General features: G+C 36.4%; 5 protein-coding genes across 9 annotated transcripts; 4 read left to right on the top strand and 1 right to left on the bottom strand.

Annotated features, from left to right (window-relative positions):
* The first annotated feature begins 249 nt into the window (after nt 1–249).
* On the top strand, nt 250–4,484 carry LOC9309724 (protoporphyrinogen oxidase 2, chloroplastic/mitochondrial). Of its 2 annotated transcripts, XM_021020675.1 has the most exons (18): nt 250–357; nt 478–529; nt 648–783; nt 897–962; nt 1,085–1,135; nt 1,243–1,299; nt 1,495–1,574; nt 1,663–1,699; nt 1,872–1,937; nt 2,033–2,073; nt 2,422–2,554; nt 2,680–2,853; nt 2,930–3,004; nt 3,218–3,341; nt 3,431–3,539; nt 3,712–3,786; nt 3,880–3,986; nt 4,127–4,484. In XM_021020675.1, the coding sequence occupies exons 1-18, from the start codon at nt 324–326 to the stop codon at nt 4,246–4,248; spliced, it is 1,539 nt and encodes a 512-aa protein (XP_020876334.1). In that variant the 5' UTR covers nt 250–323; the 3' UTR covers nt 4,249–4,484. The 2 variants fall into 2 exon arrangements, with proteins under 2 accessions (XP_020876334.1, XP_020876335.1); XM_021020676.1 differs by lacking the exon at nt 1,243–1,299.
* Nucleotides 4,485–6,183: 1,699 nt separating this feature from the next.
* On the top strand, nt 6,184–9,789 carry LOC9307677 (probable inactive leucine-rich repeat receptor-like protein kinase At3g03770). 2 transcript variants are annotated; one of them, XM_021020674.1, is made up of 7 exons: nt 6,184–8,132; nt 8,222–8,355; nt 8,435–8,678; nt 8,775–8,986; nt 9,091–9,116; nt 9,194–9,305; nt 9,403–9,627. In XM_021020674.1, exons 1-7 carry the CDS (start codon nt 6,758–6,760, stop codon nt 9,625–9,627), a joined length of 2,328 nt encoding a protein of 775 aa, XP_020876333.1. In that variant the 5' UTR covers nt 6,184–6,757. The 2 variants fall into 2 exon arrangements, with proteins under 2 accessions (XP_020876333.1, XP_020876332.1); XM_021020673.1 differs by having other exon boundaries at nt 8,435–8,986; nt 9,403–9,789.
* A 95-nt stretch (nt 9,790–9,884) lies between these two features.
* Nucleotides 9,885–12,052, bottom strand: LOC9307676 (3-isopropylmalate dehydrogenase 3, chloroplastic). Of its 2 annotated transcripts, XM_021020677.1 has the most exons (9): nt 11,725–12,052; nt 11,472–11,601; nt 11,271–11,382; nt 11,035–11,199; nt 10,861–10,947; nt 10,669–10,785; nt 10,472–10,579; nt 10,184–10,390; nt 9,885–10,094 (listed from the first exon to the last, which is right to left on the bottom strand). In XM_021020677.1, exons 1-9 carry the CDS (start codon nt 11,951–11,953, stop codon nt 10,020–10,022), a joined length of 1,230 nt encoding a protein of 409 aa, XP_020876336.1. In that variant the 5' UTR covers nt 11,954–12,052; the 3' UTR covers nt 9,885–10,019. The 2 variants fall into 2 exon arrangements, with proteins under 2 accessions (XP_020876336.1, XP_020876337.1); XM_021020678.1 differs by lacking the exons at nt 9,885–10,094; nt 10,184–10,390 and having other exon boundaries at nt 10,519–10,579; nt 10,667–10,785; nt 11,725–11,980.
* Nucleotides 12,053–15,154: 3,102 nt separating this feature from the next.
* On the top strand, nt 15,155–19,081 carry LOC9309722 (triacylglycerol lipase 2). Of its 2 annotated transcripts, none has more exons than XM_021020417.1 (9): nt 15,155–15,669; nt 15,775–15,894; nt 17,492–17,632; nt 17,724–17,834; nt 17,934–18,077; nt 18,173–18,213; nt 18,296–18,375; nt 18,471–18,566; nt 18,644–19,081. In XM_021020417.1, exons 1-9 carry the CDS (start codon nt 15,469–15,471, stop codon nt 18,964–18,966), a joined length of 1,257 nt encoding a protein of 418 aa, XP_020876076.1. In that variant the 5' UTR covers nt 15,155–15,468; the 3' UTR covers nt 18,967–19,081. The 2 variants fall into 2 exon arrangements, with proteins under 2 accessions (XP_020876076.1, XP_002873654.1); XM_002873608.2 differs by having other exon boundaries at nt 15,384–15,669; nt 18,293–18,375; nt 18,644–18,995.
* A 443-nt stretch (nt 19,082–19,524) lies between these two features.
* On the top strand, nt 19,525–21,904 carry LOC9307675 (SWI/SNF complex component SNF12 homolog). The gene is made up of 3 exons (XM_002873607.2): nt 19,525–19,648; nt 20,025–21,576; nt 21,685–21,904. Exons 2-3 carry the CDS (start codon nt 20,045–20,047, stop codon nt 21,755–21,757), a joined length of 1,605 nt encoding a protein of 534 aa, XP_002873653.1. The 5' UTR covers nt 19,525–19,648; nt 20,025–20,044; the 3' UTR covers nt 21,758–21,904.
* Nucleotides 21,905–21,921: the final 17 nt, after the last annotated feature.

The raw sequence follows: 21,921 nt of genomic DNA, 5'->3' as shown, positions 1-21,921 counted from the left end.
CAAAGATACGAGTTAAACGAGCTAATTTTTGAGTTTGAGAATTAGATAACCTATATATTACATGCAAAAAAATAAATGATAATAATAATTTAGTTTCACATGAATTCAAACAATTCGGTAGAAACTTTGTCACTCAAATAATCTTGTTTGGATCCGATGAAAAAAACAAAGGCCCGTTAGACAAAAGACTGATGATAATGGGCCTGATAAATAAAACGGCAACCTTTGTTGTCGTGTTTGCGTAATCCAGAATTTTGCCGCTGTGATTTCGTCTGGTCAGAGATTTTGACTCTGTCTGAATTGTAATCCTCTTGCAGCTAGCAATGGAGTCTGGAGCAGTAGGTGATCATGATACAAGTAAGAAAACCTAGGTCTTAACTCCGTATTCAATTTCAAGTTTCGCTTTGAGAATTTTGGACTGTTTTGTTTTTGTATCTTGCATTGAATTTGTTTTTGCTTGTTTTTTTTTTCGGTTAGAATTTGAATCGATTTCCGGGAAAAGAGTCGCAGTCGTAGGTGCAGGTGTAAGGTAATTTCCACAGAGCGGCATTGTTCCTCGTCTCTATTGTGCTATGAAATCTCTTGATTATCCTTATTTTATTTTATTTTGCTGTTGTCAATTTTCGATTCTTTTGATGGTTTTGAAGTGGTCTAGCGGCGGCTTACAAATTGAAATCGAGGGGTTTGAATGTGACTGTGTTTGAAGCTGATGAAAGAGCAGGTGGGAAGTTGACAAGTGTTATGCAAAATGGCTTGATTTGGGACCAAGGAGCAAACACCATGGTACTTTTGTTGTTTTAGTGTACTCAATTCAAACGTGCTTTAGAATCTTTTATACACATCTGTTGTAGTTGTTTTAAATCATGTCTTGATCCGGTATATGGCTGCGTATGCAGACTGAGGCTGAGCCAGAAGTTGGGAGTTTGCTCGATGATCTTGGGCTTCGTGACAAACAACAATTTGTGAGCACTTCTTGAATGATCATCCATTGTACATTAAGAGACATATTTCTTCTTCCTCTTACTTTTGTTGATTTGCTTTGTGTTTCTCATTCCCTTATTAAAGCATTCTCTTATCTTTTCAGCCAATTTCACAGAAAAAGCGGTATATTGTGCGGAATGGTCTGCCTATGATGGTAAATCCCTACTTGTTTCCTTTTTCTAATGGGTTGCTGCTTCTTTATGTAATGAGTTCTTGTTGTCTAATTTACGATGCTGATACGTTCTCCTGTTATCATACTAGCTACCTACCAATCCCATAGAGTTGGTCACAAGTAGTGTACTCTCTACCCAAGCTAAGGTAGATTTCTCGAGATATTGCTTAAATATTACATTGAAATTACTTGTCTTGATAGTTATTTGAGACATATTAAATCAACAGTGTATAAGTTTCTGTGCACTACCACCAGAAACTAGAAGCTCTCTTCTACCAAAGTGCTTTTATCTTACTAGTATATATAAAAAAATCTCTTATAGTACTAGGTCTCACTTGCAGATTCAAATCTTGTTGGAACCATTTCTTTGGAAGAAAAATGACTCGTCCTCAAAAGTCTCAGATGCATCTGCTGAAGAAAGGTGAGTATAAATTTGTCTTCCAAACCATCAGTAATCTCAGTCACAGACATTATAACTTCCACTTCATTTCCCATTTTCTCTGCTGTAGTGTAAGTGGGTTCTTTCAACGCCATTTTGGACAAGAGGTTTGTTGCTACCTAATCCTATGTTTTGATCGAAACATCCTAATCTCATTGTTTTATGTTGTTTCATATTTTTCTCTGCATGTGTAAACATCACTTGTGGACTATCGCTATTAATTTCAGACGACTGTGATCTTCCTTTCATGTGTCCCTTTTTATGTATCTGATTTTCAAGGTTGTGGACTATCTCATCGACCCTTTTGTTGGTGGAACAAGTGCTGCGGACCCTGATTCCCTTTCAGTGAGCAACTTTACACTTAATATAATTGTCTTTGTTTTTAAAATTATCGTTCGATATTCCTCAATTTTATATCCCTCCCTACGATTTATGATCAGATGAAGCATTCTTTTCCAGATCTCTGGAATGTAGAGAAAAGGTACTTTCTCATGTACCTATACTATATTCAATGAGTTCCACTCGAAGAGTACTTCCAAGATTCTTTTCGTATTGATAGGGTTATGCAGTCAGGTTTTGAATTGGTCATTCCTTTACTCGTGTCATTGTATGCTTGGTAATATCAAACAATTTTTTGGTCCCTTGATGTGTAATGTGATAGACAGAAAAGTTTTACTGACAAAGACAGCATTGTAAATAACATTAGCTTCCTTATTTTGGAATTTGCCTTAGTTTTACCTGGTTCTGTACTTCTCTATGCTGATTTTATAGCGATGAGCTGTTTAACTGTTCTCCGGTCAGTTGCTAAATAAATTATTTTCGTTTTCAGTTTTGGCTCTATTATAGTCGGTGCAATCAGAACAAAGTTGGCTGCTAAAGGGGGTAAAAGTGGAGAAGCAAAGAGTTCTCCTGGCACAAAAAGGGGTTCGCGCAGGTCATTCTCTTTTAAGGGGGGAATGCAGGTAATGCTTTGTCAATGAAAGCCAGATTTTTTACCATATAAACAAGTGTTTTCCGCCGTATTTATCATGTTTTTCTTGCTCTGTACCACTTGTCGTTGATATGTTTCCATTTTGGGATATTGCAGATTCTTCCTGATATGTTGTGCAAAAGTCTCTCACATGATGAGATCAATTTAGACTCCAAGGTTCTCTCTTTGTCTTACAATTCTGGATCAAGACAGGAGAACTGGTCACTATCTTGTGTTTCACATAATGAAACGCAGAGACAAAACCTCCATTATGATGCTGTAGTTATGACGGTTAGTGTTTTTTTTTGTCAGATGTGAGATGCAAATTACAGAACCTCTCAACTAACAAGAAATTTATGTACCTTAGGCTCCTCTGTGCAATGTGAAGGAAATGAAGGTTACGAAAGGAGGGCAACCCTTTCTGCTAAACTTTCTCCCCGAGGTAATTGTGTCTTTTACAACCCAGAATTTTTTTTGTGAGTATTAGGCCTATATCTAGATGTAGTCCAGTGTTTTAGATTTTTCTACTCCAAATACTGAACCTTAATATGACATCAAAGAACTTCATTGCATGATGCGGTGATTAGTTATCTCTTATATGTACTATTTATCCCAAGTTAATTGGATATCTATGTTGATCTTGTTCTTTGCTCAGATTAATTACATGCCCCTCTCGGTTTTAATCACCACATTCACAAAGGAGAAAGTAAAGAGACCTCTTGAAGGCTTTGGGGTACTCATTCCATCTAAGGAGAAAAAGCATGGTTTCAAAACTCTAGGTAACTTGTTGGTGTGAGCATAACTCAAACAAATAGCCCTATATTTTTCCTTCTATAATTATCAACACTTCATACTCCTCTATACGCAGGTACACTGTTCTCATCAATGATGTTTCCAGATCGTTGCCCTAGTGACCTTCATCTATATACAACTTTTATTGGTGGGAGTAGGAACCAGGAACTGGCCAAAGCTTCCACGTAAGAGAAATTTGATTGCTTTAAAGTTTGTAGAGCAGTCCAACACAGACACAATTATGTTAAATAAAAGCTACTTAGTCACTAATAAATGTGATGCAGGATCATTACCATTTTTCTAGTTTCATACTTTACCCAATTCTGATGAATTTTTTTTTCGGTTTTATCTTTGTAGAGACGAATTAAAACAAGTTGTGACTTCTGACCTTCAGCGACTGTTGGGGGTTGAAGGTGAACCCGTGTCTGTCAAGTATGTGAAGTTCTGAGATTTTTTCTATTTGATCGTTTTAGTGTACGAAAGAGGAAATTACCCTTATAGCTAAACAATATATGTTAATCGCAGCCATTACTATTGGAGGAAAGCATTCCCGTTGTATGACAGCAGCTATGGCTCAGTCATGGAAGCAATTGACAAGATGGAGAAAGATCTACCCGGGTTCTTCTACGCAGGTAACTTCCACCAAAGTCTTGTTCTTGTAGATAGAAAGCATTAGATATATGATCCATGATGATGAATGTAGCCAGTAGATGGCCTTGAGACAATTCATTGCAGTTATTTATCTATTTTGTGCACGGACCAAAATTAACAGGTAATCATCGAGGCGGGCTCTCTATTGGGAAATCAATAGCATCAGGTTGCAAAGCAGCTGATCTTGTGATCTCATACCTGGAGTCTTGCTCAAATGACAAGAAACCAGATGAGAGCTTATGAACATTGTCAAGGTTCGTCCCTTTTTATCACTTTATTTGTAAAATGCAATTGCGATTAGCCAACAAACTCAGCAAAACCAGATTCTCCTAGACTCACTAATTCTAGCATAAACTATCCATGTATTGTTTGGTCTGTTTTCTTGTTGCATCACTGGTCTGTCCTCGGTAGAAGAACATGATCGTGAGAGATTTTAGGATTGAAGAATCTTTAAAAAACAAATTGTTGATATTGTCTTATCTTCATGATCTCATTTCTGCTCTCTAGACAAGTTGGAGAGAAACTTGTTTGGTTTCTGGTGAGAAGGGGATGTTGATGTTTTGCTTGTTTTTTCTCCAAAGCCACAACCATAAGATGGCCCCAAAAAGGTTGTCCTAATGTTAGATGTTAGTATCTGAATAGCCATGTCTGAAGAACATGATCGTGAGAGATTTTAGGATTGAAGAATCTTTAAAAAACAAATTGCTGATATTGTCTTATCTTCATGATCTCATTTCTGCTCTCTAGACAAGTTGGAGAGAAACTTGTTTGGTTTCTGGTGAGAAGGGGATGTTGATCTTTTGCTTGTTTTTTCTCCAAAGCCACAACCATAAGATGTCCCCAAAAAGGTTGTCCTAATGTTAGATGTTAGTATCTGAATAGCCATGTCTGTTCGTCCCACATGCTCCCCCCGTTCCCATTTCATGGAGTCTTATGTTTTGCCTTATCATTCTCCTATGAAGCGTTATCTGTCTTAACCCATTTTTGTCTTCGTTAGTCTCTTTTTGATACTAAAGCAGAATCAGTAATAGAGCTTGCAATGTTCTAGTCCTTTTGTTCCTTTTGTGGTGTGCTTAATTGAATAAAACTAGTAGAAAAACAAATGATGGTTACATCTCTTTACGTTTAGATTAGTTTTGTTGGTAAGTTATAACAGTATTGAAACATCATATTGGCTTATGAAATATACTAGGTTTTTGAATATAGGAAGTAGTACCATCATGAAAATGCTAAGGAAAGTAGTAGCTAGATTTTAACGCATCAATTGTGATTACATTCACGATTGTCAATTTATAAAAAAAAGAAAAGAAAAATGTTGTTAACAATTTTGTTAAACAATAGTGAGAAAACATCTTAATGTTCGTACTTGATATATTAAAAAAATTGACGCATGTGAGACCAAAAAAAAGAAGTTAATTAATACGATGGTCCGGTCTTTGACAGTAGACCAGACCTGTGGGACATGTAATGCGGGCCTCAAAACTTTAACAAAGCATAATCACCACCTTTGCCTGCGAGGAAAAGACCTACTTGCCCTCATATGCCACAAGTCTAGACTATAGTCTAATACTCTCTCCGTTTCATAATATAAGTCGATTTGGAGAAAAAATTTTGTTTCATAATATAAGTCGTTTTCAAGTTTTTATGCATTTTATATATTACTTTAATATTTTATAATTATTTATATTATGCAGTCTCTTTTATGATTGGCTGAACTTTTTAAAAGTAGATCTTCTTAATCTACGTGTTTAAAGCTAAAACGACTTATATTATGAAACGAAGGGAGTAGATATTTGTGTCTCAGAAAAATATATGCTACAATCTAAACATTGTGGATTTGTTAATAATGGTTGATGAAACTATATAATGTATGGTTGGGATTGCCATATTTTGTCCTTCAACGAAAGCTACTTGTAGCGGACAATGTTTCGTATTCGTAGAGCAAAAGCTTCCTTTTGGTATCGTAGAAGGGCAGTTTGGTGAATTAACAAGACATGGAATCTAATCACACATAAACCAACGTTTAAATCTTATAAACAAAGTGGGGAAGAAAAGAAGAAGAAGAGACATGTGTTCTATGAGTCAACTAAAGTCACAAATTGCATTTTGCATACACTAATAAACAAATCAATAATCATACTTTTATCCATTACCAATTCAAATTTCATTATTTTACAGGAAAAAGAGATTTTCCAGACAATTGGTCATAAAAAGGAACAACCATTCATAAAATTGAGTGCACATTTTTTGCTTTATGATTGTTTCTGGTGACCCACATTCTAAATTTACTGTTTCTTTCATAAAGAGAAGAAGAAGAAGAAGAAAAAAGATTCTTTGAAATCTCTTCTTTTTCTCAATTTTACTCACATAATTACAGAACCCGCCATTAATGCTGCTCAACCCTTTTGTCATTAATGCTCTCATCATCTTCTTCTCTAGCTTCCCCAGTTTCTTTCTCGTCTATGTGTTGAATCCGACAACACACACACACACACAAGAATACCGACATTCTCCTCCACGATTTCTGCATTTGTCCTCACTCTCTTCTTCTTTTGCTTTTTGCTTCCTGACCTCTTTTCAGAGATTTGATTATAAACCAATTCAGTTCCTTGGATCACGAGCTGGGTTTGACTTGAGTTGACTAGAAAAAAATCTAGATGGGTCTCTTTCATTTTCCTCTCAGAATCCAAGTCTGCTTCTAATTCTAGGGTTCTGTTTCAATTCTTCTAATACACCTTCGTTTTTTATTGCAATGGAACATTCAAAGGTCTTACCTTTGCTCTTTCTTTCATGGGTTATGATGTTCTTACAAAGCACCCATCAACTTCAAAACTCTCAGACTCAGGTCCTGTATCAGCTCAGGAAGCATCTGGAATTCCCTAAAGCTCTGGAATCTTGGGGAAATTACTATGGAGACTTATGTCAAATCCCTGCAACTGCTCATATGAGCATCACCTGTCAAGGTAATTCCATCACGGAGCTTAAAGTTATGGGGGACAAGCTTTTTAAACTATTTGGTATGTTTGATGGGTCTTCACTTCCAAATCACACTCTGTCTGAAGCATTCTTAATTGATTCTTTTGTTACCACATTGACAAGGCTTACAAGCTTGAGGGTTCTTAGCTTAGTGTCTCTAGGTATCTATGGTGAGTTCCCAGGGAAAATCCATCGGTTGAATTCTCTTGAGTACTTGGATTTGAGTTCAAATTATCTGTTTGGTTCTGTCCCTCCTGATATTTCCAGATTGGTTATGCTTCAAAGTCTGATGCTTGATGGAAATTACTTCAACGGCAGTGTTCCTGACACGCTGGATTCCTTGACTAATCTTACTGTTCTTAGTTTAAAGAACAATCGGTTCAGAGGTCCATTTCCTTCTTCAATTTGCAGACTTGGAAGACTAACAAATCTTGCTCTATCACACAATGAGATTTCTGGTAAATTGCCTGATCTCAGCAAGTTGAGTCATCTGCATATGCTGGATCTGAGAGAAAACCACTTGGATTCTGAACTACCTGTGATGCCTATAAGATTAGTTACTGTTCTACTGAGTAAGAACTCCTTCTCTGGCGAAATTCCCAGACCTTTTGGCGCTTTGTCTCAGCTTCAGCATCTTGATTTGTCGTTCAATCATCTCACTGGAACTCCATCTCGGTTCTTGTTCTCTTTGCCAAACATTAGTTACTTGGACTTGGCATCTAACATGCTCAGTGGGAAGCTACCACTTAATCTGACCTGTGGAGGCAAACTTGGATTTGTGGATATGTCGAATAACAGATTTATTGGGACTCCTCCCCGTTGCTTGGCAGGAGCTTCCGGCGAGCGAGTTGTTAAACTCGGTGGTAACTGCTTGTCCATATTTGGCAGTCATGATCAGCATCAAGAGTTCTTATGTGAAGAGGCTGAAAATGAGGGAAAACAGTTCCAAGGAAGAAAGGTTGGGATTTTGATTGCTGTAATTGGTGGAGGTGTTCTCATTCTTGTGTTTTTTGTATTAGTAATCCTCCTGTTATGCACAAACCGCTGCTCTTGCTGTTGTTCAAGAGAAAAGTCAGTGCCGCAAACTCGGCTTAAGGTTGTGACAGATAATTCACACACCAGTCTCTCAGCTGAAGTTCTGGCTAGTGCAAGTGAGTAACTTTGACTCAAAATGTAGACTTTTGCCTGCTAGCAATTTTCTTTCAGGAATTTAATATCCTTGTACGATTTCGTCTTGCAGGGTTAATCTCTCAAACAACAAAGCTAGGTGCACAAGGTGTGCCGTCATGCCGGTCATTTTCTTTTGAAGAGTTAAAGGAAGCCACAGACGATTTTGATTCATCTCGTTTCTTAGGTGAAGGCTCCCTTGGAAAGGTATGGTTTACGCAAGATTAATTCTTGTGATATGCCCATCAGTCATTTGTTTTACTCTGCTTGTTTTGATTCTTTGCAGCTATACAGAGGAACACTTGAAAATGGAAGTTCCATAGCTATCAGATGTCTGGTTTTATCAAGGAAATTCTCCAGCCAGAGTATCAGAGGTCACTTAGATTGGATGTCAAAGCTCAACCATCCTCATCTCCTTAGCTTCTTGGGCCATTGCACTCAAACCAGCGGAGAACACGATCCTGTTGCAACCATACTCTACCTTGTATACGAGTATATGCCCAACGGGAGCTATCGCACACATCTATCAGGTCAGTTTGGCATGTGTAGTAAAGTAAACTCAATGTCAAAATTGAATCTCTCTGTACTTGGAAACTCAATGTTATTAGAATATTGTTTATTTGTAGAATCTTTCTCGGAGAAGATCCTGACATGGCCAGATCGGCTAGCAATTCTGATTGAGATAGCAAAGGCAGTTCATTTTCTTCACACCGGTGTAATGCCTGGTTCATTCAACAATCATCTAAAGACGAACAATATTTTGCTTGACGAACACAAGATTGCAAAGCTCAGTGACTATGGAGTCTCTGCCATCATTGAAGAGAACGAAAAGCTCGAGGTTTGCTCTATTTACTCTCTTTCACTCTGTTTTTCTTCATTTTGTATGCTCTTCTTTGATACTAACTCAGGACTCTACTTTGCTTCTGCTTCTACATTTTGCAGACAAAGTCAGAAACCCACAAGTCAAAGTATGCATCTTTTGTCCTTCTATTGAAAAACTCCATGGCATTTATGAGAATCTAATTCAAACTTTGGGATTATGCAGGAAAATGGCTAAAAGAGAGGACGATGTGTACAACTTCGGATTCATACTTCTGGAATCTCTGATAGGACCAGTGCCCACTACAAAAGGAGAGGCTTATCTTCTCAACGAAATGGTAACAAAGAGAAAAAAAAAAAAAAAAAGGCATCATCAGTGTTATTTGATTGAAACAAAGTTGGTTAATAGCTGTTGCTGCAATGTTGTGTTTGCAGACATCATTTGGGAGCCAAGACGGTCGGCAGAAAATAGTAAGTCCAACGGTCCTAACAACAAGCTCGCAGGAGTCTTTATCGATTGCGATCTCAATCGCCAATAAATGTGTTTTGCTTGAACCTTCCGCAAGACCTTCCTTTGAAGATGTTCTCTGGAACTTACAATACGCAGCTCAAATGCAGTCTGCCGCAGACGCTGAACGCAAATCTGATACGTCGTCGTGAATCCTAAGGCTAACCTAATGATTGATAGTTTTTCGGTTTTTTAAATGTAAAGTTCTATAAGTTTGGTTTTTCAGTATAAAAATGTAAGACTCTTGCGACTAAAAATCATAGTTTCTTGTCTTCTCTTGAAACTTATTTCGTTAAACAAATATTGATTGAAGATGATACTGAGTTTGTAGTTGAAGAGAACTTCTCAATCTTCAAGAACTGAACAAGGTAAGTGAGGCAGGAGACATGTCAAATATTCTTGGAGAATCTTCTCTTTGAATTGCAGAATCGATCCCAAATATTTTATTTATAATAAAAGCTAGAATGTTACATGGATTAGCATATAAGTAACCGTACAACCAAGGGCTGCACACTTTGTCAAGTGCTTCAAATCATCAATAAACTTAAACAGTAGCTGGAACTTTGGATTCCACTGATTTGAGAACCTCATCACCCATTTCCTTGCATCCCACCAGTTTCTGCATTTTCAAAACACAAGACTCAGACTTTTAAGTATATTGTTACTAACTTTTGCAAAAAAAATAGACAGAAATCATCATACACATACATTTCCGGGGGAGTAGATGTCTCCGGTTCTGAACCCTTTGTTCAGAGCATCCACAACCGCGTCTTCAATCCTCTTTGCAGCCTTTTCTTCTCCAAGTCCATACTTCAGAAGCATCGCCGCACTGAGAATGGTGGCCAATGGGTTTGCTTTGTCTTGTCCAGCTATATCTGGTGCTGAACCATGTATAGGTTCAAAGAGTCCAGGTCCCTGATTTCATCACAAGTTTAACAATCCACATGAGTTAATAAACAGGAGGAACCTTGAAAGATGTTGACTAATTTTGTTTACCGATTCACCGAGACTAGCAGATGGAAGCATTCCAATGCTTCCAGTGATCATTGAAGCTTCATCAGACAATATATCACCGAAAATGTTATTGGTGACGATTGTGTCAAACTGCAATGTTTTAAAAACGCCATGAGTACTACTTCCACTTCTGTGTTAGTTTAATCAATGGCTAAGTTTTACATAAGCGCAAAGAGCACCTGTTTCGGGTCACGGATAAGCTGCATTGCAGCATTATCGACATACATATGTGATAGTTCAACGTCAGGATATTCAGAGGCTAAAGCTGTTACTCTTTTCCTCCACAATATTGATGCCTACATGAAAACAAATTTGCATTACGAGAAACCCACAAATACTAGAAAAAGATTTCAAGAACTGATCAAACGTACATCCAACACATTGGCTTTGTCGACAGAACACAGCTTGCCTCGCCTTTTCCTAGCAGTCTCGAATGCAACACGAGCAATTCTGTCGATCTGAAGAACATAAGCAATGCATTAATACACATAAATGATACATATCTAGCTAATATTGTCATAAAGCAGATTGTGAAGGTTTAGTACCTCGTGAGCAGCATAGATCTCTGTACTAATGCCGACTTCTTCGCCATTTTCATTGATCTTGATACCTCTTGGCTCTCCAAAGTAAATACCTCCAGTGAGCTCCCTAACAATCATCATATCAACACCTTCTGCTACTTCTTTCTTCAGTGTGGAAGCATCAACTAGCTGAACATGCAAAACAGAAAATTTGAGTTTATTTACAACTACAAGCATAAGCAAATCGAAACCGAAGATACCTGTGGCAAAACTGTAGCAGGTCTCAAATTAGCAAAGACTTTGAGATCTCTTCGAAGGTAAAACAGAGCCATCTCAGGTCTCAGATGTTTCTCATTCTTGTCCCATTTGTACCTGAACAAGAATCATCCAAAACTCAAGAAGAGAATAAATTTGGAAGCAGTTTTCTGAAGAAACAAAACACACACACACACACACAATACCCTCCAATAGCTCCAAGAAGAATGGCATCAGATTGTTTTGCAGCCGTGAAAGTTTGCTCAGGCATTGGAACTCCGACCAAATCCAAGGCTGCTCCTCCAACAGGCATCTCCTGGAAATCAAACTCCAGTCCTGTGATACAAAAGCAGGAACTCAAATATCACTCGTTGTTTCCAAAAACTTTGCAAACAAGTTCCAAGCAGCAAAAACAAAATCAAAGAAGACAATAAGATAACATTGAGAGAGAGAAAGAACCTTCGAGAGATCCAGCTTTCTGAAGCACAATCTTAGCAACAGAGATAACTTCTGGACCGATACCGTCGCCTGGAAGCAGAGCGATATTATACCGTTTTTTCCCCGGTGAAGCCGCAGCGCACCTAATTCGATACGGCGCACGAAACTGATGATCGGTGAGAGAACTGTATCTTCCCGGGACGATCTTGATCGAATTCAGACGGATGTTCGTTTGCAAAAACGCCGCCATTTTTTTTGGAGTTAGGAAATTTGAAATTGTGACGAGTGAGTGTCACACTTGTTATATAACATTTTAGTATTTGGTACTTCGATAGGTAGGTGTGCACGTTTTTTTTTAATTTGCAAAATTAAGCCCTCAAAATTTTCTTTTTAAAAATGGCTTAAACAAATCCTTTTCACCTATAATATGGCTCACCAGCTTGTTATATAGCAAGGTCCCTTTGCATGTTTGCGGAGAAGAACTGGAGAAGAGCCACTACAATTGGGCGTTTACCAAACATTGGCCCAATTAAAGTCGCAACAGTATTGGGCGGATCTTATAGCCCATAAAATTGCAAGTATATAACGGTTGTTTTCTTAAAACGAAGTAGAACAACGGCTGATGATCCGATATTCTGTCAAGTAGTCTGGTTCGTCCAGGGATGAATGAACACGCACTGTTTTTAACACAACACTCCACCAAAATAATTTACTAAAGTACCTAAATTAAGCCTAAATAGTATATATCTTAAATATTTGCATACGATAGAATCGAAAGACGAGACAAGTGAAGTCCACCACCACGCGAGAGCTATGACCAAATTTTTATGTTTTCTGAATATGATACGTATCATAAAAGGTGTGTTCATACTTCATAGGGGATAGGGATGTTAGTGTTGAAACGTGGATACAAAATATGAATGCAAGACTTTTGTCTAGAAACTATATTTGGAACATTGTGTACCCTAAATTATTAATATTATCCAGATTTAGCATGTCTCGAGGTATATTTTGTTCTGTATTTTTGACTACCGTACACTGTGCATCAGTGCATGCAGGGTGTGAACGAAAGCAAACCAATGTAGAAATTAAATGTATTTTTTTTTTTTTTTGTATGAGTTTGAGAAGAAAACAAGTAACGGAAACTGATGTCATAGTCCATTTACCCGTCCCTACAGCATCTTCAATCGCCTTTAACAGTTTCTTCTTTCGTCCTATCTTTTTTTGTTTTTGTCATTCACAACTAAGACAAAACTAATATTATTACAACATTTATGTGATATGTTTTCCTTGCTTATGAGTATTGGAGATCTCTGAGATTTAACATTTATGTATCTTTTCTTTAGTTTTGCTTAGATTGCCTTAAATTAGAAAAAAGGATATCTACTACAAAATTTGTCCATATATTCCTTTTTTTTTGTAGATTGGTCAATTAGGTTTTTTAAAAATCAAAACCCAACTTTACCCTCATTTTCTCTCAAAATTAATTCAAAATTTATTTAAAAAATAAAACTTCCTAATTTATTTACAAAAATTAAATAGAATTTAAAAGATCAAATCATCGTCCACTTGCAAATTCTTATTTCTTTAATTTCATCAACATGTACATGTTCGTTTTTTATATTATATACTTTGACGGGCATGTTCATATTTTTGTATACATGTATATTTTGTCCATCTTACGCATTACCTTTAGCCTAAAATCATCGAATTTTCTCAAAAGCTGTTATACGTAATTTATTTACACACATTATATTTATAAATGAAGATGGCAAACAACTCAACGTAACGAGTTATTATACAATTGATCAATCCAACATTACGCATATTGTAATCTTTAGTATATATTACGTATTGACCATTTCATTTACACTTTTTATGCTGAAACTATAGAAAAACAAGATTAATTAAACTTGAAAAATCATATTTTTAATTAACGAACAATATAACCACATTCTTCTAGTTGAATATTATTATCTTCGGGTGGTGAAAGCCGGAATAGGACTAATTCGAATCGGTTCTTAATAGATATAAAATACAAAAATTAAAAGAAGGATTATGATATGCATGAGAGATTAATTCACTAATGTAACATTTTTTCACACATAAACCAGAAAAAAACATAGATCACACGATGGCTAAAAATCAAGAAAATGACGATGACGCTGCAGCTTTTGAGAAAGTGTTTGTAAGCTTGTGGGTTATCAAAGCGGCAGACGACAGACCAAACGGTGGATATTAGAGCGGAGATCTCGTGAATAACAGCAGAGCAACACTGGTTAGGATCAACCTCGTGTGTGTGAAAACGAGCGGCCATGGGGTCGCGTGAGAGAGAAGGAAAAAGTTTTTGGAACGACGCGATCATCATCGGAATTTAAAAGTAGGATATAGCAAGAAATTGAAAGTGATGACTTAGCTTAGGGTTTAGAAACATTTTTGGTTTTAACTTTTTCTTAAAAAACGTAGACAACGATTTCTAAATTGTGTAGATCGTAATCTAAAAAATTAATACCCATTTAAAACGTAATTTACAGTAATTATTTAGTTTCTTTTTCTGAAAATTTACTTTCTATATTTAGAACATTCTAAAAATTACAGAAATCGAAATCTGCAATACCGTAGAATCTACATTCTAAACGAAGATTACAATTTCTAACGATGGCAGAAGATGTAGAAATTATTAGAACGGCTATTCTAAAATATTTAGAACATAGAGCAAAACGTAGAATGCATGTTCTAAATATTTTCTTTTTTTTTGTCATCCATGTTCTAAATATTTTAGATATATGATTTTCGGATTTCTAAAATTCTCAGAACAGAAATCTAGTCTGAAATATGTAGAACATGTACAAAAATGCAGAATACACATTCTGAGTTTTGCAGAACTCTAGAAAACGTGTTCTACCAAAATTAGATGAAACTTTATCTATCAAAAAATCAACTTTTTTAAAACCAAATCTAAAAAATTCCACTTCAAATCACCTTTACTCTTGCATATCTACATGTTTTAATTATTATTTTTTTAAAAAAATATTTAAATTAGGGTGTAGGGGTAAAATCGTCCAAACTGACAATCTCACAAAAAAGGTGTATATGGATAAATTTTTAAGTAGATATCATTTATTTCCAATTTAAGTGGATGTAGTAGGATATGCAATTCTCTCCATAAATTTTTGTGTTTTATATATCTAGGTTGTAATCAATACAAATATACAATCATAGATCTTGTTTTTTTAATAGATACTAGTCAGTTTTTCTAGAGTAAGGCAATAAGATGTATTTCCTTTAGTTTTTTTTGAAAAACATTTAAAATATGGAAGTACTTTTCTTATCATGAGATATTTATTTATTTTTTCTTTTTCTTTTTTTGAAGATTATTTTCCATTCATTTCAGTTCCACATATTATTCTAAATGTTTATCATAGCCTTGCTCTCTGAAATTTATTAGAAATCATGGCATGATCAGTGATTCACCACTTATAGAAACTATATATAATAAATGTAGTATCGACGGTCAGTACATGATTCACCACTTCTAGAAACTATTCATAAATGTAATATCTTTTTTTCTGCGCATGATTCAAATCTTTGATTTATGTTTACACACCATCAATTGTTTAAAAAAAAAAACAAATCTGTCTATCCATAGGCCATAGCTAACGTGGTTTTTTATTTTTATAAATAGCTAACTCGATTTCTAGTATCTTATCCGTCACCTATATAAAAACCCTTTCACTTTCCTAGGACGTGTCACCCCCTGTCTCAATGGCCGGTTCGGTTATGGTTCCGTCCGTTTCAATCGGTTTAGCCTTATGTGTCTTAATCTTCTTTGCTCTTTCCCTCAAGCCCCTCGAAGCTCGTGGAACCTTCGGCAGGCTTGCCGGAAAGCCACCGCAGAGGACTGCTTCCGGCGGAATATGTGCTTCTTCTGTTCACATATATGGTTACAAGTGCGAAGAACATGATGTACGACATTTTTTTTTTAATATATATAGCTATTAGTGATGATTACCCATTGATATATCATATATTAACTGGTAAAGGTGTTATTTGAATTGATAAATTATGAAGGTGGTGACTCAAGATGGGTACATATTGAATATGCAAAGGATACCGGAAGGACGAACCGGCACCGGTGCCGGTGATGGTGGAAAGAGACAACCTGTCCTAATACAACATGGAATTCTTGTCGTAAGTTTTACTCTTCTTTACCCTTTTGCATCGCATTAGCCGTCAATTAACTTGTGTATGTATGTACACACACGAATGCTACTTTTATTATGTGCAGATAATTACTGTGACAAACTTTGTTTCAACATGTAATACAGTAAAACCTCTATAAATTAATAACCTCTCTAAATTAATAAATTCTTCCGGTCCCGAGTTGGGACCAATGTAAAATATGACATAAATCGATAAATTAATAAGATAATAATTTTTTTGAAAATCTCATATAAACATATGGTCCCATCGATATCATAAATTAATAATTGTATAAACTTATCAATATATATATATATATATGATATAAATTTATATATGTCATATTTGAATTACTATGATATATATTTAAAATATTCTATGTAAAAAATTTAATAAAATATGACTCTATTATTCGAAAAAAGTTTGTGTTGTTTTTTAAACTTAATAATTACTTATCTATTTGTAATTAGTTTTTAAAAGATATTACTTATAAAGAAAAACTTATTTTTAGATAGAAATGTTTTTAAGAAATTATAAAAATAGTAAAATCTCTCTATAAATTAATAATTATTAATTTATTGATAAATTAATACCTCTCTAAATTAATAAAATTTGCTAGTCCCAACATTATTAATTTATAGAGGTTTTCCTGTACATCCAAATTACAAAATTTATATTATTAATATATATATATATGTAATTAAACTGCATCGCACTCAAAATATGATTACTGCATTGAAGCTGTTTTCCATTATATATACTTTTGATAGTAAGAGAAAAAGTGGAAAGGGACGTCAAGGGATAGTGAGAAAAACATTATTAGGTGAAAACTTCATACCCGTTTTCACAAGTTATACAAATGGAGTATATATGTGCATACGTTTATTTCAAGATGATTTACATCTATATGTAGACATATATACGTGGGCCAAAACCAAACGTGTATACTTGATTCCAGTGCATGCCTCACCAACAAGTATGTACATGTATATGGTATTTATATCTTGATATCGTAGGTGCGAGTTTGAACTTAGAAGTAAGATTAGATTAATAATTGTGTATCTTTTTTTGATAAAAATAGGTGTGTATCTTAGTGGTGGGTAAAATTAAAACATTATATAAAGAGACAGCATGAGTGTTAAACATGTGTCTCCAACAAATAAAGTGATAAATTGAGCGTTACTAGAAAGTTAATTAAATCAATTCATAAACAGCGTTTCTGGTATGGGAGAATTGTTGTACCGTACGTAAGTTATATGATAACTGTGTCGACTCTAGTACTCATCGAATTCTTAAAATTATCGATAAAGTGCATACGTACAAAACTTGATGAGATATGATCAGTACTATTTTCATCAGCCTGCAAGAAAGAAATTACTTTATGACTTACCTTATGTTTTAAGTTTCATGTGGACAGAGACGACAGTAGTACGTATGCGGAATCGTACACTGTCTCTTCTGAAGATTTTGACAAAATAGTATTTTATTTCTTATGGTTTACATTACTCAAACATAAATAGCTTAAACTATATATATACTCATTAGTCATTAGCTACGATAATCAAATCATGAGTTAAATGTGCAGGATGGGATGTCATGGCTGTTGAATCCAGCGGATCAAAATCTGCCGTTGATTTTGGCGGATCAAGGATTCGAAGTGTGGATGGGGAACACAAGAGGGACTAGGTTCAGCAGAAGACACAAGTACCTTGACCCATCTCAACGGGTCTGGTTCAGTTAACCACTGTTTTAACCAGTAGATTACGCAATCTTTGCAAAATAAACTGATATTTACCATTGGCACGTTGTGGACGTAGGCTTTCTGGAACTGGTCGTGGGACGAGCTTGTGAGTTACGATCTGCCTGCTATGTTTGACCATATCCACGGCCTAACAGGCCAAAAGATCCACTACCTCGGACACTCTTTGGTGGGTCCAACGTTATCAACGTATTTTTTTCTCTGTTTTTTTTTCTTCCATATAGTAATCTTCCCATTATAGAATGAAAAATGAAATGGAAAATGTCAGGGGACGTTAATAGGATTTGCGTCGTTCTCGGAAAAAGGGTTGGTGGATAAAGTGAGATCGGCGGCGATGTTGAGTCCCGTTGCTTATCTCAGCCACATGACCACCGTCATCGGCGATATCGCCGCCAAATCCTTCCTGGCCGAGGTCCCTAGCTTCTTCCTTTAAATCGCCTTTTTATTTTTATACAAATATGTGCCTATGTTTATGAAAATAACTTGTTTATCATCTTTCAAAAATAGGCCACGTCCATTCTTGGATGGGCAGAGTTTAACCCCAAAAGGTAAATCTTTGCCCTTTTTTCTAAAAATTTGCTTGTTATTGGCTTTATTTCATTACCTAAAATAATTAAACGACATTAGCAGTGGATTAGTAGGGGGATTTATAAAGGCTATATGCCTTAAAGCGGGGATCGACTGTTATGATTTACTCTCCGTTATCACCGGTAATGCTACAACTAATAAAAGTTCACAAAATCTACCATTGATAATTTAATTACATATAATATATATTAATTAACGCAATTTTACAAAAATATAGGAAAGAATTGTTGCCTTAACGCCTCAACCATTGATCTGTTCCTTGCGAACGAACCTCAATCTACTTCCACCAAGAACATGATCCACCTTGCTCAAAGTAAGTGAAACAAATTCCCTGTTTTTTTTTTTTTGATATTTTACAAATCTTATATTGTTCAATATATTTCTTTATAGCGGTAAGAGTCAAGGAGTTGAGAAAATACAACTATGGAAGTAGTGATCACAACATAAAATACTACGGTCAAGCGATACCACCGGCTTACAACATATCGGCGATCCCACACGACCTTCCGCTTTTTTTCAGCTACGGCGGTTTAGATAGCCTGGCCGATGTGAAAGATGTCGAGTTTCTCCTTGACCAGTTTAAGTATCACGACATCGATAAGATGAATGTGCAGTTTGTGAATGACTATGCACATGCTGATTTCATCATGGGTGTTACTGCCAAAGACGTTGTTTATAACCAAGTTGCTACCTTTTTCAAACGACAAGCTTGATAATATTACCATATCATTAGTTTATGTAATTGCATGTGCCCATCTTCTTCAATTGTTTTCCCCCAAACAAAAATGGGCAAAATAAAATTAACAAAAAAAGTTATTGATGCTACTACTACTAGTCTAATAATCCCTTTATTTAATTTACTTTGTTCATTTTTTGTCTAAAAAAATGGGGCAACCAGTATCTTATTTACCCTAGTTTTAGTTATAAACAAATTATAAACTAGATGTCAAACAAATATTTTAAGAAAAACGGATGATATTGTAAAGAGTATGCGGTAATAAATTCGATCATCCCAAGAAAAGCATATCTAAAAAAGGATATGAAATGGTTGCAGATAAATTTAAACTATAAATTAGTATTTGAAAAAACCCCGAAAACTATAGTAAAACAGAATTTCTTTCTAATTTTGTTGTCAAATACTCAAATATGGAAAGCAAAAAAACTCAAATATGCGAATTTGTTGACAAGAAAAACGTGGATTAAAAAGTTGGGCCAGTTTCATATAACTAAGTGTGGGCTTTAAAAAATACGGGTCGGGTCTTAACCCGGTCAGTAAAAGTGGGCATTTGTTTTCTCTCTCGAGTCTCGACAACTGAGAAGCAGCTGAACACCGGTGAAATCCTGAGAGAAGGAGATTCAGAAGAAGGATACGTGGCTACGAATCTTCGTCCTTTTGTAAGAAACTCTCGATCTTTATGGTGTATAGGCTCTGGGTTCTCTGTTTTTATATCTCTTAGGATTTTATGAATTCCAGATCTTTTAATGGCCACTTACTAGTATTTTTTAAAAATTCTCCAATCGAGTTCTTCGTTCGCATTTGCAGTCTTTCTTTCTCTTTGGTGTAATTTAATCCTGGGTATTACTCCTATTCAATTGAACTGTGTAGCAATCTTAGAAAATTAGGGTTTTGAGGCTTCGATTTCTCTAGCTAACCGATCTGCATTCATCTGAATTTCTACAAGAATTTCTTCATATTTCTTAGATATCTTATGATACCTTAGGTGTAATGGAAGTTTATTTTTCAAGAGAGTGTTTTTTCTGAATTTTTCAGGCTGATAGGTTTATATAGCAATGTCGGGTAACAACAACAATCCACAAAAGCCTCAAGGCTCTGCGCCTTCGCCTTTTGGTAATCCTGGGATGGCCTCTGCATCTGTTCCTGGAAACCAAGGCTTTGCTCAGTCTCAAATGGCAGCTAACTTTCAGGCTCAGTTTCAGTTCTCACAAGCTCAAGCCCTAGCCCATGCTCAGGCACAGTCTAAAGTTCAAGCACAACTGCAAGCTCAGTTACAAGCTCAAGGCATGACGATGAACCAAGCACAAGGTTCTCCGGGGATTGGTGGCTTGGGTCCTTCTTCTCCTTCTTTGACGACTCCTGGAAGTTTAAACATGAAGAGATTCCAGCAGAAACCGCCGATGCGACCTCCTGGTGCTCCAGCGAGTAACAACACTATCTCCCCCATGAGAACAATGGAGTTGACTCCAGCTGCTCGGAAAAAGAAACAGAAGCTTCCAGAGAAGTCATTGCAGGAGCGGGTGGCAGCAATCTTGCCAGAGTCTGCCTTATACACACAACTTCTGGAGTTTGAGTCTCGGGTCGATGCTGCGTTAACTAGAAAGAAAGTTGACATCCAGGAAGCCCTTAAAAACCCTCCCTGCATACAGAAGACTCTTAGGATCTACGTTTTCAACTCGTTTGCTAACCAAAACAACACGATCCCTGGGAATCCTAATGCTGACCCGCCAACATGGACTCTTAAAATTATTGGTAGGATCCTGGAAGATGGGGTGGATCCCGACCAGCCAGGATTTGTTCAGAAAGCAAACCCATTGCATCCCAAATTCTCGTCTTTCTTCAAAAGGGTTACAGTTTCCCTGGATCAGAGGCTGTATCCTGAGAACCCATTGATCATATGGGAGAATGCTCGATCACCTGCTCCCCAGGAAGGGTTTGAGATAAAGAGGAAAGGGAATCAGGAGTTTGCAGCTAGTATACGGTTGGAGATGAACTACGTCCCTGAAAAGTTCAAGCTTTCTACTGCATTGATGGATGTTCTCGGGATTGAGGTTGAAACCCGCCCAAGAATCATCGCTGCAATTTGGCATTACGTTAAGGCGAGGAAACTGCAGAACCCAAATGACCCCTCTTTCTTCAACTGTGATGCTGCACTTCAGAAAGTTTTTGGGGAAGAAAAGTTGAAATTCACTATGGTCTCTCAGAAAATATCTCATCACTTGTCGCCTCCACCACCTATTCACTTGGAACACAAAATCAAGCTCTCAGGAAATAATCCGGCCGTATCAGCATGTTACGATGTGCTAGTGGATGTACCCTTCCCGATCCAAAGGGATCTGAACAATTTGCTAGCCAACGCAGAGAAGAACAAAGAGATTGAGGCTTGTGATGAAGCAATATGTGCAGCCATAAGGAAAATCCATGAGCATAGGAGGAGGCGGGCATTTTTCTTGGGGTTCAGCCAATCGCCAGTTGAATTCATAAACGCCCTGATCGAATCTCAGAGCAAGGATCTGAAGGTCGTAGCGGGAGAAGCCAGTCGAAATGCTGAGAGAGAACGTCGATCGGACTTCTTCAACCAACCTTGGTAAGCTCATCATCTAGTCTCTGCTACTCTGGCCTTTATTCGCACAAATTATATATGTTAGAGTTGTAAACTGTTTCTGAATCATAATATGGGGTAAAATGTTTGCAGGGTGGAAGATGCAGTTATACGTTACTTGAACCGGAGACCAGCAGCTGGGAACGATGGGCCAGGGAGTTGGTGAGGTTCTTGATACAAGTCTCTTCATCTGTTTGAGCATTTTTAGAAGAAGATATTGTTGAGATCAGTCTGGTTTAAAAGGGACCTAGTGTACCTGTAATCTTGTGTATGTTTAAACATTATTACTTTATATAATTAGCTTTGTTTTGTAGCTTTTGCTTTAATGGT

Source organism: Arabidopsis lyrata (assembly GCF_000004255.2).
Source record: "Arabidopsis lyrata subsp. lyrata unplaced genomic scaffold ARALYscaffold_6, whole genome shotgun sequence".
Lineage (NCBI taxonomy): Eukaryota > Viridiplantae > Streptophyta > Magnoliopsida > Brassicales > Brassicaceae > Arabidopsis > Arabidopsis lyrata.
Note: the sequence above shows the minus strand (reverse complement) of the source record. Positions and strands in the feature narration are given on the sequence as shown.